The 12,832-nt window shown below is 41.6% G+C and overlaps 1 protein-coding gene across 5 annotated transcripts in view; it reads right to left on the minus strand.

The window, feature by feature from the left end:
• The window catches only part of LOC104893661 (ATP-dependent DNA helicase SRS2-like protein At4g25120), a 38,530-nt gene that overhangs the window by 3,638 nt on the left and 22,060 nt on the right, over nucleotides 1-12,832 (minus strand). For 3 of the 5 annotated variants that reach the window (XM_010679792.4, XM_048637460.2, XM_048637462.2), the window contains 3 exons: nucleotides 8,620-8,670; nucleotides 690-752; nucleotides 478-537 (listed from right to left, as the gene is read on the minus strand). In XM_010679792.4, the coding sequence (XP_010678094.1) occupies nucleotides 478-537; nucleotides 690-752; nucleotides 8,620-8,670 (174 nt within the window). Of the gene's footprint in view, nucleotides 1-477; nucleotides 753-8,587; nucleotides 8,671-12,832 lie in introns of all 5 variants that reach the window. The other 2 variants (XR_007270336.2, XR_007270337.2) reach the window with 2 other exon arrangements.

The following is a 12,832-nucleotide window of genomic DNA, read 5'->3' on the forward strand; positions in this document are numbered from 1 at the left end:
CGGGACTTTGAGAAGAAATTGTGCCTAGACCATAACTGTTCACCTTGATTAGAGACTTCAAGTATCAATCTATCCTTTAAATTTTATGCCTTCATAATCATAAAAGACAAGAATATTTCCAGTTTGTTCATTAGTTCTAGCAAGATCAGGTGGCATTGAATTTAGGGTTCAAGAACTCCAACAAGATCCGATCTTTTTCTGAAGATTTTCGTGGGTTTTAAAGCTTCAGTAAGGGGATTTTGAGATCCATATCAGATACAAATGTTTATCATGACATTTGTGAGCCTGGTTGTTAGATTCTTCAATTCGCTATTATTCCCTTTCATTCCGGATTAATAAGCTCTGATGCAGAGATAAGATAGGTGGATCAAAACAGAATCCTGCTTACTGTGATCAGATTTTAACCACCCAGGTTTTCAATCACAAAACACTAAAAGATCATATTAATTTTTTGTTCAGAAGACAACAAATCTCTACCTGTCTTTCCCTCGTCAGGTACACACGTTTGTCAGATGGTATTTTTGCCCACTTTATAACCTAGTATCATGCATCACAAGAAAAAGAAAAGATCAAAAGAAAATGACTACTGAAGAACAGCCCTTAGAAAGAAAAGAGACATAAACACAACAGCTTCGCTCGTCTTATCACCGTCCCCCTAATCCCACCGAGCTGCAAACATAGTAACTTACATACTCCGCAAATTGAAATGCTTCATCACACTTTAATAATGACTTTAGTGCAACAAAAGTATCCTGCAAATGAGACAAAGTTATAGTCAAAACCAAGGTCCATTATCTTAAACATGTAATGAATCTTATCAAACAAAGCTCTGACGGTAATTGAGGCCACTATCAAGAGGGTTAAGAATCAAGTGCAGAAGTTCTTTGGAAACAGAAAGGTGCCAGGGATATTTAAAAGTATTAAAAAAATCAGAGCAGCAATTGAGGCCATAATTATGACCAAGCAGATTGAAGAAGAAACCAAACATGACATCAAGATAAGCTATATTGAGATTTTATCGTCGTCACAATTAGTGCAATATCAATCATTGCATACATGAAATATGTTTATAATTGTAGATTGATGGTGCCATAACTATTGACCGATGAGTATAATATGTGAGTCACAGCAGAAATGTCACTCAAAGACAAATAAGAGCTATCTTTGGTATTCGATTTTTTCTGGCGGGGGAGAGGGGAGGGGTTATGTTTCCTCCAAACAGAAGTTTTTCCTTATTTCTTACTTAAATACTTCCTCCGTTCTTTTTCTATTGCAAGAATTGGGTTTTTACACTACTCACCCACCACCCTTTAACTATCCATTGTAATTTTTACGCAAGGAAAGATATATATCATGTGTTGTGTTGTTAGATTCGTCTCGATATAAACATTAGCAATAGCAAATTTTATAATTTTTCGTAATTGAAGATATAATAGTTAAAGTTGTGCATTGGTATGCGTGAAAACTCAATTAAAAAGTACGAAGGAAGTATTCTCCTGACAGCCGTTGTGCATTGGTATGCGTGAAAACTCAATTAAAAAGTACGAAGGAAGTATTCTCTTGACAGCCTTTACTATCAGAAAAAGTCCCCCAGTGACCGAACCCTCAAAAGAAAATTTAAAGCTGGGACTGCTTGCTGTCAAACCTAGCAATAACCAATGAAGCATATTCCTTCACTAGAGCGCTTAAAGCCTTCAACATCTAACAAACATATTACAACCTACTATGAGCAGCTGCAAGTATTTTTTTATTCAATAAAGAGATATCTCACCAAAATGTACTCAATGTCTTTAAATTTAGTTGCCCAACCACGTGTGTCTCGTTCTAGAGTAATTATGTGCAGTGCCAGTGTGATGAATTCAGATGGGTTTCACCACTTCACGTATTTACTCAAGCACAACAAGCAACTTCAAACAATGGTAACCAGAAAACAGAATAAGAAATAAGATTAGAGAGAAAAGAAATAGACAGAGGAAGGTTCTTGTATATAACCAGGAAGGAAAATATTCACAAGATAATGGTGAGCTTTCGAGAGGCTCCCAACTCTCCCAAGGGCCAAGTTCCTTACAAAAATCTCAATACCTTCTTCTCTTCTCCCTTCCCCTTTTTATTGTTACTCTACTGCCTTTTTGCTAACAACCTCTGACATCATAATTACAAAATATTCCTTTCAACAGAATTTGTAAACTATTCCTGATTTACCCCCTTTTTCTTACGCCTCTGATAGGTGAGTAGTGGAGTGGTAGTTTGGTGCATCACATTACCAACCCCCCAAAGTTTCACCTTGTCCTCAAGGTGGAAGGATGGAAAACGGTGATGGAAAGCAGCCACATCTTCCCAGGTAGCTTCGAATGATGGTAATCCCTGCCACTGAATGAGAGCTTCCAAGTAAGTGTGCTGGCCTCTAGAAACACTACGAACATCGAGGAGTTCATCAGGTTCCACCTCTAACTCCAAGTCAGAAGACAATTGCTCTGGAATAGTGGCTGAAACGGGAATGGAACCAACGGCCTGTTTCAGTTGGGAGACATGAAACACCGGATGCACCTTGCTAGAAACAGGAAGTTGTAACTTGTATGCAGCTTGCCCAATCTTCTGTAAAATAGTAAATGGTCCGTAGAAACGGGCGGCTAACTTCTCATAAGGGCGTTTAGCCAAAGATTTCTGACGGTAAGGCTGTAATTTTAAGTACACTCGATCTCCCACCTTAAAATGTACCTCTCTTCTTGTAGCATCAGCACTACTCTTCATTTTCTGTTGAGCTTTAATCAGATTAATCTGCAAGGCATCTAATACTGTGTCTCGCTCTTGGAGCATGTTTTCCAAGCTTTCCACAGGTGAGGCTCCCCGATTAACCCGTATCACAGTAGGAGGGTCTCTACCATAAAGGACCTTGAACGGGGTTATTTTGGTAGAGAGATGAGGAGAAGTATTATATGAAAATTCGGCCCAAGGCAGCAACTGAGCCCAAGAGCGCGGGTATTCCCCCACAAAGCAATGCAAATAAGTCTCCAGAGCTCGATTGACGATTTCGGACTGACCATCCGTTTGAGGATGATACGCGGTACTTCGTTTGAGTGTGGTGTCATGTAAACGAAATACTTACCGCCAAAACACAATCATAAAAATTCGATCCCGATCTGAAACAATGGAGGAAGGAAACCCATGCAAACGAACCACCTCTTTGACAAACACATTTGCCACCGACAGAGCAGTAAATGGATGACGTAGTGGGAGGAAGTGGGCGTACTTAGACAAACGATCGACCACCACGAGGATGGTGTTTACCCCCTTGGAAGATGGCAAGCCTTCCACGAAGTCCATTGACAAGTCATCCCAAACCAAGGAAGGTATGGGGAGTGGTTGTAGTAGCCCCCCTGGGCTCAGTTGAGACACTTTTTGTTGTTGACACACGCTACAATGCTGCACATACCGCGCCACATCCTTGCGCATGCCCCTCCAATACCAGTCGGCAGCCATCCTGAGATATGTTTTGAGGTCCCCCGAATGCCCTCCAATGGGAGAATCGTGATATTCTCGTAGCAAGGTAGGAATAAAAACCGAAGAGTTGGGAAACACGTATCGACCCTTGAACAACAGCTTGTTGTCCACCAAAGAAAAGTGCACAGGAGTAATAGCAGCACCCCCTGGAAGTCTTGTTTAATTTTGCACAACAGAGGATCGCCTTCAATTTCACGCTCCAAGTCGGTCCAGTCCACCCCATGAGTTGATATCAGCGCACCAATTCAACCTCTCCCACTGTCTTGCGGGATAATGCATCAGCTACCCGGTTGGCACACCCCGGCTTAAACTGTATTTCAAAATCGAACCCCATAAGTTTACTCATCCAATGTTGGAAGGCAGTACCTACTTCTCGCTGCTGAGTGAGATGACGTAAACTCTGTTGGTCTGTGCGAATGAGGAAATGCCGACCCAGCAGATAATATCTCCATTTCTGAACTGCCATGCAGATGGCCATCAACTCCTTTTCGTAGATCGACTTTAATTGAGCCCGGGCACCTCCTAACAACTTACTGTAGAAGGCAATGGGTCGGTTGTTTTGCATTAACACTGCCCCCATACCCGGATGCGTCGGTCTCAACCACAAACAACTGTTGGAAGTCCGGCATTGCCAAAACAGGGGCTGTGATCATCGCCTTCTTGAGCTTTTCAAAGGCTTGAGTTGCTGCCTCAGACCACCCAAACGCATCTCTCTTGAGTTGATCAGTTAAAGGCTTGGCTATATGAGCATAGTGAAGTACGAATTTGCGGCGTACCCTGTAAGGCCCAAAAATCCCCGTAATTTCCTTTTAGGAAGGGGCCATTCCACCATCGCTTGAACCTTCTCCATAACCACAGCCACCCCTTGACCAGAGATGATATGCCCCAAATATGCTACTTCCGACCTGCCAAAATCACATTTCTTCTGATTCACAAACAATTTATGAGTTGCTAGGGTGTGCAACACCAAGGTCAAATGCTCCTCATGTTCCCTGGCAGAACAACTGTAGACCAATATATCGTCGAAAAATACCAAGACAAACTTGCGCAAGAATGGTCTGAAGACCTCGTTCATAAGGGATTGAAATGTTGCCGGCGCGTTTGTCAACCCAAATGGCATTACTAAAAACTCGTAATGCCCCTCATGAGTGCGAAAAGCTGTTTTGTGAGTGTCTTCGGCCTTAATCCGGATCTGGTGATACCCGGCCCTTAAGTCGAGTTTTGAAAAAAGTGTTGCCCCATGAAGCTCATCCAACAATTCATCGATCACGGGAATGGGATACTTATCGGGGACCGTTTCTTTATTGAGGGCCCGATAGTCTACACAAAACCGCCACGACCCATCTTTCTTCTTCACTAATATCACCGGGCTCGAGAAAGGGATCGTGGAAGGCTTGATGATTCCGGAAGCCAACATTTCTTTGATGAGGCGCTCTATCTCATCTTTTTGGAACTGTGGATAACGGTACGGTCTTACCCCTACCGGATTACACCCTTCTCTGAGAACTATTGCATGTTCATGTTCTCTTATCGGTGGTAAGCCTTCTGGTGTAGCAAACACAGACTGAAATTGGGTAAGGACTCTGTAAGAAAACTGGAATTTCAGGTAAGGCTGATGAATGCGGTGTTTTCTCCTGATCATGCTCAATCTGGTTCAACTCAAGCCACAAACCTCCACCCTCTTTACATAAGGTACGTATCATGGCTTTGAGTGAGATTCGAGACCTCGCCAGTGATGGGTCACCCTTCAAAGTGAACTTGACACCCTCAATTTCAAACCCCATTGTTTGTGTTTTCCAATTGCTCTCCACTGTCCCCAACGTCTCCAGCCACTGTACACCCAAAATCACGTCCGAATTACCAAGACCCAGAGGCAGAAAATCTGTTTCCACTTCAACTCCACCATTTAAACTCAATAACACCCTTTTACAAATTCCACTACCCCTCACCGCCTGTCCATCCCCTAGAGAAACCCCAAATCCTTCCGATTCCGACACAGGAATAGCTAATTTCTCAACAGTAGCTAGTGATAAAAAATTATGGGTTGCCCCAGGGTCATTCATCACCACAACTTCACATCCAGCAATTTTTCCCAGCAATTTCATAGTTTTTGGGTTAGTCAATCCAATTACAAAATTTAAAGATACCTCAGGTTGTATTTCAGTGACCGGCGAAGAGGGTGATTCACTGCCGCCATAATCCCCGTCAACCTCGTCGCCATCAATGTCCTCCATCAGAAGAACACTAAGTTCCTTTTTCCGGCACCGGTGTCCAGGCCCCCACTTCTCGTCGCATTTAAAGCACAGACCCTTTGCTCTTTTCTCCTGGAGTTCTTTGTCTGTTAACCTTCGCATCTCCCCAAAAGATTTTTGTGAGTTAAACGCAGTTTTTGGAGAAGAAATAGATCCTTGTGACGCACTCATATTGGAGGCCCAGTTTCGTGATCCACTTGGGCTGGACTGCGTTCCATAATATCCTCTAGGGTTTTGAACAGGAGGATTATTATAAATTGAGTAGCTGCCTTGTTTAGAAAATGTTGGGCCTGCCCGTTTCACTCCTGCGGCCCTATTACGCTCATCAATCCTTAAAGCTAGGTCCATAGTCTGCTCCAGTGTATAAGGATTTAAAACCCGAATTTCATGTTGGATATCTTCTTTTAGCCCCTGTATAAACTTCCCCATCAGAATGCTCTCCGGCACTTGTTCCAATGGCACTGCCTTCTCAATGAACTGTCGCCGGTATTCGAGCACGGTGGTGGTTTGGCCAGTCGCCAACCACTGCTCATACAGGGACCCTACGTTCATGGGCCTGAACTGTTTCAGCATAAACTCCTTCATTTCCCCCCATGATGAGATTGGATGCCTTCTATTTTCCCATTGAAACCACTTCAGTGCATCACCTTCCATGGATACCACCGCAGCTTCGATTTTATCATTCTCTGACAGCCGATAAAACCTAAAATACCTCTCCGCTCGGAGAATCCAACCGTCCGGATCTCCTCCGTCGAACACCGGCATATCGAGCTTTCGATATCGCCAGTTACCACCGCCACCACCTTGGCCACCTGGGTGACCCCACGACCCTCCCGGTCCTCCACCAGATCCACCCCTTCATACACCATATTTTCCCAAGATCATTCCCGAATTCGCCCCGATTTTGCCCCCTTCGGCCTACCATCCCCCTTTCTTCAAACCCAACATTCTCTTCCAGATTTATATTTACCTCTGGTGGTGCCGATGTTAGGGGTTGACTGGCCTGTAAAGACGCTACGGTGGTGCGCATCTCACTTTGAAATTTGGCATGATCGTTTCGGATCACCGTGATCAACCCATCGAGATTCTCCTTAGTACGAGTGATTCTCCCTTCCAACTGAAATCTAGTGACCTCCTGCTCCTCTTTACTTTTCCTCAATGCCTCATCCATGCTCGCCGAGATTTGCTCAGCAATAGTGGCCTTCGCAGCTTCCATGGCGATTCCTACAGAGGTAGTAATTTGCTCGGCAATAGAGGTATGAAATTCCGTCATCTGAGCCTCTAAAATTTCCAGTCGCTGGGTGGTTGTAGGTGGTGCCATGGTCTCCAGAACAGTGGCTCTGATACCACTTGTGATGAATTCAGATGGGTTTCACCACTTCACGTATTTACTCAAGCACAACAAGCAACTTCAAACAATGGTAACCAGAAAACAGAATAAGAAATAAGATTAGAGAGAAAAGAAATAGACAGAGGAAGGTTCTTGTATATAACCAGGAAGGAAAATATTCACAAGATAATGGTGAGCTTTCGAGAGGCTCCCAACTCTCCCAAGGGCCAAGTTCCTTACAAAAATCTCAATACCTTCTTCTCTCCTCCCTTCCCCTTTTTATTGTTACTCTACTGCCTTTTTGCTAACAACCTCTGACATCATAATTACAAAATATTCCTTTCAACAGAATTTGTAAACTATTCCTGATTTACCCCCTTTTTCTTACGCCTCTGATAGGTGAGTAGTGGTGATATGGATGCAAAGCCATTGGTTAACCATGAGCCTATTGACTTGACCATGGAGACTTTAGGGTTCCAAAACAAGAACAAAAATCAAGTCTTAGCTTGTGTGCTAACATGGATGCTAGATGAAGAGGAATCCTAATCTAATTAGGATTAGCATAGGCGTGTGGAAAGGAGGTAAAGAAGAATCCTAATCTAATTAGGATTAGCATTGGCGTGTGGAAGGGAAGTAAAGAGGAGTCCTAGTCCTGTTAGGATTACTTCTTGCTTGCTACATAGAATCCTAGTAGAAATAGGATTGCTATGTTTATCTTTATTGTTTTATGTTTAAGTAGTTAAAAAGATATAGTTGTTAAAAAGATAAACATGTGACTTGTACATGTATCTTTAGGAGTCTAATTAGGAGTCTTAATCAGAGTAGGAGTAGGATAACTTCTTTATGTTTTCCTAGTTGAAGTAGGATAGCTTGTACCCTATATAAGGGGAGGCGTTTTCTTTCAATAAACTTAGAAGATTTTTGTGTTTAAAACTTATTCTTGATTGTGTGCTTGTATGCTTACAATTGAAAACCATTAATAACTTTTCAGGAGTGATTAGTTCTTAGTGTTAAACAGCTTAATTTCAGGAGTGATTTTAAGGGTGTTTAGAGTCTTTAATCAAGGTTCAGGAGTGTTCTTGATTAAATTCATATCCTGGTTCGAGTGTTACTTATTGGTTCGAAAAATCTTGGAAGTAAAACTTAGATTATTAGACTTCATAGTTTAATAATCATATCAAGTGGAGTGGTAGTTTGGTGCATCACAGCCAGTCGTAACTAGAGATGAACATGAAAGCCTCTCCATAGTACTAAGGGCCTAGTCTCTGCACCTTATTTTTGCTTATTTTCAGAAAAAGTTCAGAAAAAACAAGAAAGTTTAGAAAAAAGTTCAGAAAAAATAACGGAAGTTCAGAAAAACTAAGAGTTCAAAAAAAAAAAAAAAAAAAGTTCAGCAACACAAGAAAAGTTAAGTTCAAAAAAAAAATTAAGAAAAGTTAAGGTGAATGGAGCACAGGCCTAAGAAACGACGGAATTGTGAATGAGTTAATTTTAAGAAGGTTACAAAACATATATGGATTGTGTGATCAACGGAACCTTGTTGTTCCCCTTCTTGATTCTTATGCGTTCATCGACTACAAAGTGAACCTACAAGAAAATATAAAAACCTCGAGTCAGTATATCAGATTTCCATACAACCTTCAGAGTACAATAATTCAAAAGGTAATATAACATTCAACAAAAGGGCTTTTTAATTGAACTGATTGTGTACATGAAAGACAATGACTATGGAATACAAGAAAACACTGAGAGAGAAGAGAAGACGAAGAATGCAAAGAACCAAAAGCTTAAACTAATTAAAGTACGCAATTTGAATAGTTGGATTCTATATCTTATGGTGGATGAAACTGAGCCAATAGTATCAACCCACTTTTGCCAACCGACAAAAATGAATAATCCATGAGTCCAGAAGTTATCATCCAAATTGACAAGGTGGACATTTGACCATCTTTCTTACATTATGTATCATTAAAATGTACATATAACCTGCAAAATAAATTGGTGGCTCAAGTTTGCAAATGTTATATCCAAAAAGTTATAATGGAAGATTGTTTGCACAAAGGACAATCATCCCATTTTCATGAAACTAAGACCACATAAATTGGCACATCATGCAAGTCTACCTAGCTGATATAATGTATTTTGGAAATTGATTTACAGTGCACCAGTATGACATTCTCTTATGCCACTTACAGCTTTCCCGATCAATTCTTGCTCATTAAATTAGACATCATATTATTATCATAACCACCTCCTATGTTCCCTCCATTTATCTTAAACTAATGTTAGATTCGAGCCCACTACTTCTAATCTACGACATGGACCCTAAATCATATCAGTAACCTGTAAGGATTGTTCTTCTTAATGAGATTTAGAGAGTCCAAGTCAAGTCTAATCACTTCTGTTTTGATCTTCTAAGGTCTACTCCCTCCGTCCCATAATATAGTGCTTACTTCTCATTTTTCACGGGAATTAAGGAAAATGGAATGAGTGGTAGGATTTCCAAAAAAATATATTTAATAAAGTGCTTTTTTGATACTTTTGTATTGAAACTAGTTATTTATTTTCTTTTTCCTTTAAATAAAATCAAAAGGCAATAAATGTTCCTTGGAATGGTGTAAAACAATAAATGTGGTCACATGTTTTGAGAGAAAAGTAGGGGTATCTTGGAAAGTTTGTGTAGAAATTAAGGATAATTTAGTCCAAATAAATTGACAAAAAAGAAAATAGGCACAACATTTTGGGACACCAAAAAAGGAATGTACGCACTATATTATGGGACGGAGGGAGTACCTTTACTCTGTTGCAACTTGACTTCACAAATATTTACCCTTAGAAAATTGAACAAAAAATTATGACCCAAACCCAAAAATGATAGAAACCAACAATTAACATGGTGCCATTTACATAAAGTAAGTTTTTGCATCCAATTGTAGATTACTTTGACCAGATCGCTTACATAAAAAAAGGATTTTTTTTTTTACTTTCACTACCTTATGCTACGAATTGATTTAAGTCTGAGAAATAATGCCGGAAAACAGATTTAGGGAAAGCAGGAAGATAGATTGTATTGAGATTCCGAGTAAATCCCCTTACAATTCTCACATTCGAGAGGTGAGATCTCTCCAAATGTTACTTCTTTTCTAATTTCTGGATACATTTCTTCTGACCTACTTTCTCTATTTATTACAGGACTCAGCCACTCTCTAGCCTCCAGCTGTCCTAGAATGGAGATACAGAGAATCTAGCTCACACCACTGCACGGATTACTAGGCTGAAATTAGAAAAGACCCTGTTGCCCTTACATGATCTGATTATGCGCTTTTTTACCCTTTGTTTCTTCTCTTGTATGTTATCAGAATCGGTGCCTTGGGTTGATTACTTGCATTACCCCCTTCCCAAACATGCACCTTGTCCACAAGGTGGAAAGAGGGGAACCTCTGTTGGATGGTGTGGTAGTCTTCCCACGTAGCCTCATCTCTTGGTAAGCAGCAAAACTTCTTTGAGTGGTGTTGGTTGTGTCTGACATTCAACACTTTTCAGGGGTGACCTCCATGGTGAGATCAGAAGTTAGTTGGGGAGGAATTGTAGGGTGGGTTGTGTGCTAGTTGAGAGATGTGGAAAACTAGGTGTATTATAGCTTGGGGGGGGGGGGGAGTCCAACTGATAAGCCACCTTGCCAATCTTCTTGGAGACAGGAAATGGCCCATAGTAGCAGGCAAAGACTTTCTCAAAGGGCCTTTTTGCCAGAGATTGTTGCCTATATGGCCTAAGCTTTAAGTACACCATATCACCCACTTCATAGGACACATCTCTTCTCTTGCCATCTTGTCATATGATATGTGAGCTCATCTAGAGTTGCATCCCTCTCTATGAGCTGCTCTTCCAAAGAGGACACAGCAGTGGTTCCTTTTTCGAAACTTAACAATTGGGGAGGGTCCTTACCATACAGGGCTTGAAGGGAGAGCAGCGAGTGGAAACATGGGTGGTTGTGTTGTAGTTGTACTCTTCCCAAGGTAACTAGTGAGCCCAGGTTTTTGGTTTCGGTTTCCCATTGTTTAAACACCTTAGGTAACCTTTTAGCCATTTGTTAACTATGTCTGATGCGTCTAGCCATCTGGGGGTGGTAGGTTGTGCTTCTGTGGAGATGAATGCACTGTAATTTGAACAACTACTTCCAGAATATACTCAAAAAGATTTTGTCCCTATCTGAGATAATAGTGGATGGAAACCCATGCAATCTGACCACTTCCTTGATGAAATCCCGGGCAACTGTGGTGGCTGTGAAGGGGTGTTTGAGGGGTATAAAATGGGAGTATTTGGTTAAAATGTCTACCACCACTAGCATTGTACTTGCTCCTTGCTCCATTGGACCTTGCCAGCCCTTTTACAAAATCCATTAACAGGTCTTGCCATACTTTGGGAAGGAATTGGTAGTGGTTGTAATAGTCCTGCTGGTTTAAGGGAAGAGATTTTGTTTTGTTGGCACACTAGAGAGGTGAGGACATATGTGGTGATGTATTTGCGTATGTCTGGCCAAAACCACTCCTCAGCTATCCTTTGATAAGTTTTAAAATCTCCTCGGTGACCCCAGTATCATGGTACTCCTTGAACCTGAGAATGCCTTGGTCCACCATAAACCCTTTGGGAAGGTCTCCACCTTGCTCCCATTTCTGTTTGAGTTGAGTAATGAACTCATCATTGGCTATCTGTTGTTGTAAATTTTCCTAAGGGAGGGTGTGGGCTGAGATCCGGGTACTACACTCCACTTGGTTGGCGTACTGCCGTGAGAGAGCGTCAGCCACCTTGTAGGATGGCCTCATCCACCTTTGGTACTCTATGCCAACCTTCTTTTGCTCCATGAGATACCTTAAGCTTTGTTGGTTTGAGTGGATAACAAAGTGCCTACCTAGGAGGTAGTGTTTCCATTTCTGAACTGTCAAGACCACAACCATCAATTCCTTCTCATATATTGATTTGGCTCAGGCTCTTGGTCCTAACAACTTGTTGTAAATATGATATAGGGCGTCCTTGCTGCAGGAGGACAACCCTAATGCCAAACCCCGAAGCATCTGATTCCAAGGTGAATGGCTCAGAAAATCGGGCATTGCCAAGACAAGAGCAATGGCCAAGGCCTGCTTAAGGTTGTTGAAGGCCGCAGTAGCAGTTGGGTTCCACCCAAACTTGTCTTTTTTAGTTGTTTGGTGAGGGGCTGAGCTATGGTAGCATACCCTTGGACGAACTTTCAGTAGTACCCAGTTAGTCCTAGGAACCCTCTGAGTTCTCTCAAGTTACTAGGAGTAGGCCAAGCCATCGTAGCCTGAACCTTGGATTGGTCAACAGCCACACCCTTGCCCCAATGACATGGCCCAGATAAGCTACCTCCCTCTTCCAAATTCACATTTCTTATGGTTGACATACAACTCATGTGCTGACAACAACTCCAACTACTAAGTGAAGTATATGTAACTCAGGAGTAGTGCTGTAAATTAGTATATCATCGAAAAACACAAGCAAAAATTTTCTCTAAGCGCGGCCTAAAACCTCGTTCATGAGAGATTGAAGCGTGGCTGGGGCATTAGTTAGCCCAAAGGGCATAATTAGAAACTCATAATGACCCTCATGTGTGTGAAATGTCGTTTTGGGTATGTCATCTTTAGTCATTCGAATCTGGTGGACCCATGCAGTTCATCTAACAATTCCTCAAACACATGTATAGGGAATTTATGAGACACAGTGGCCTTGTTTA

This window comes from Beta vulgaris, chromosome 5 (assembly GCF_026745355.1).
Source record: "Beta vulgaris subsp. vulgaris cultivar EL10 chromosome 5, EL10.2, whole genome shotgun sequence".
Taxonomy (NCBI): domain Eukaryota; kingdom Viridiplantae; phylum Streptophyta; class Magnoliopsida; order Caryophyllales; family Amaranthaceae; genus Beta; species Beta vulgaris.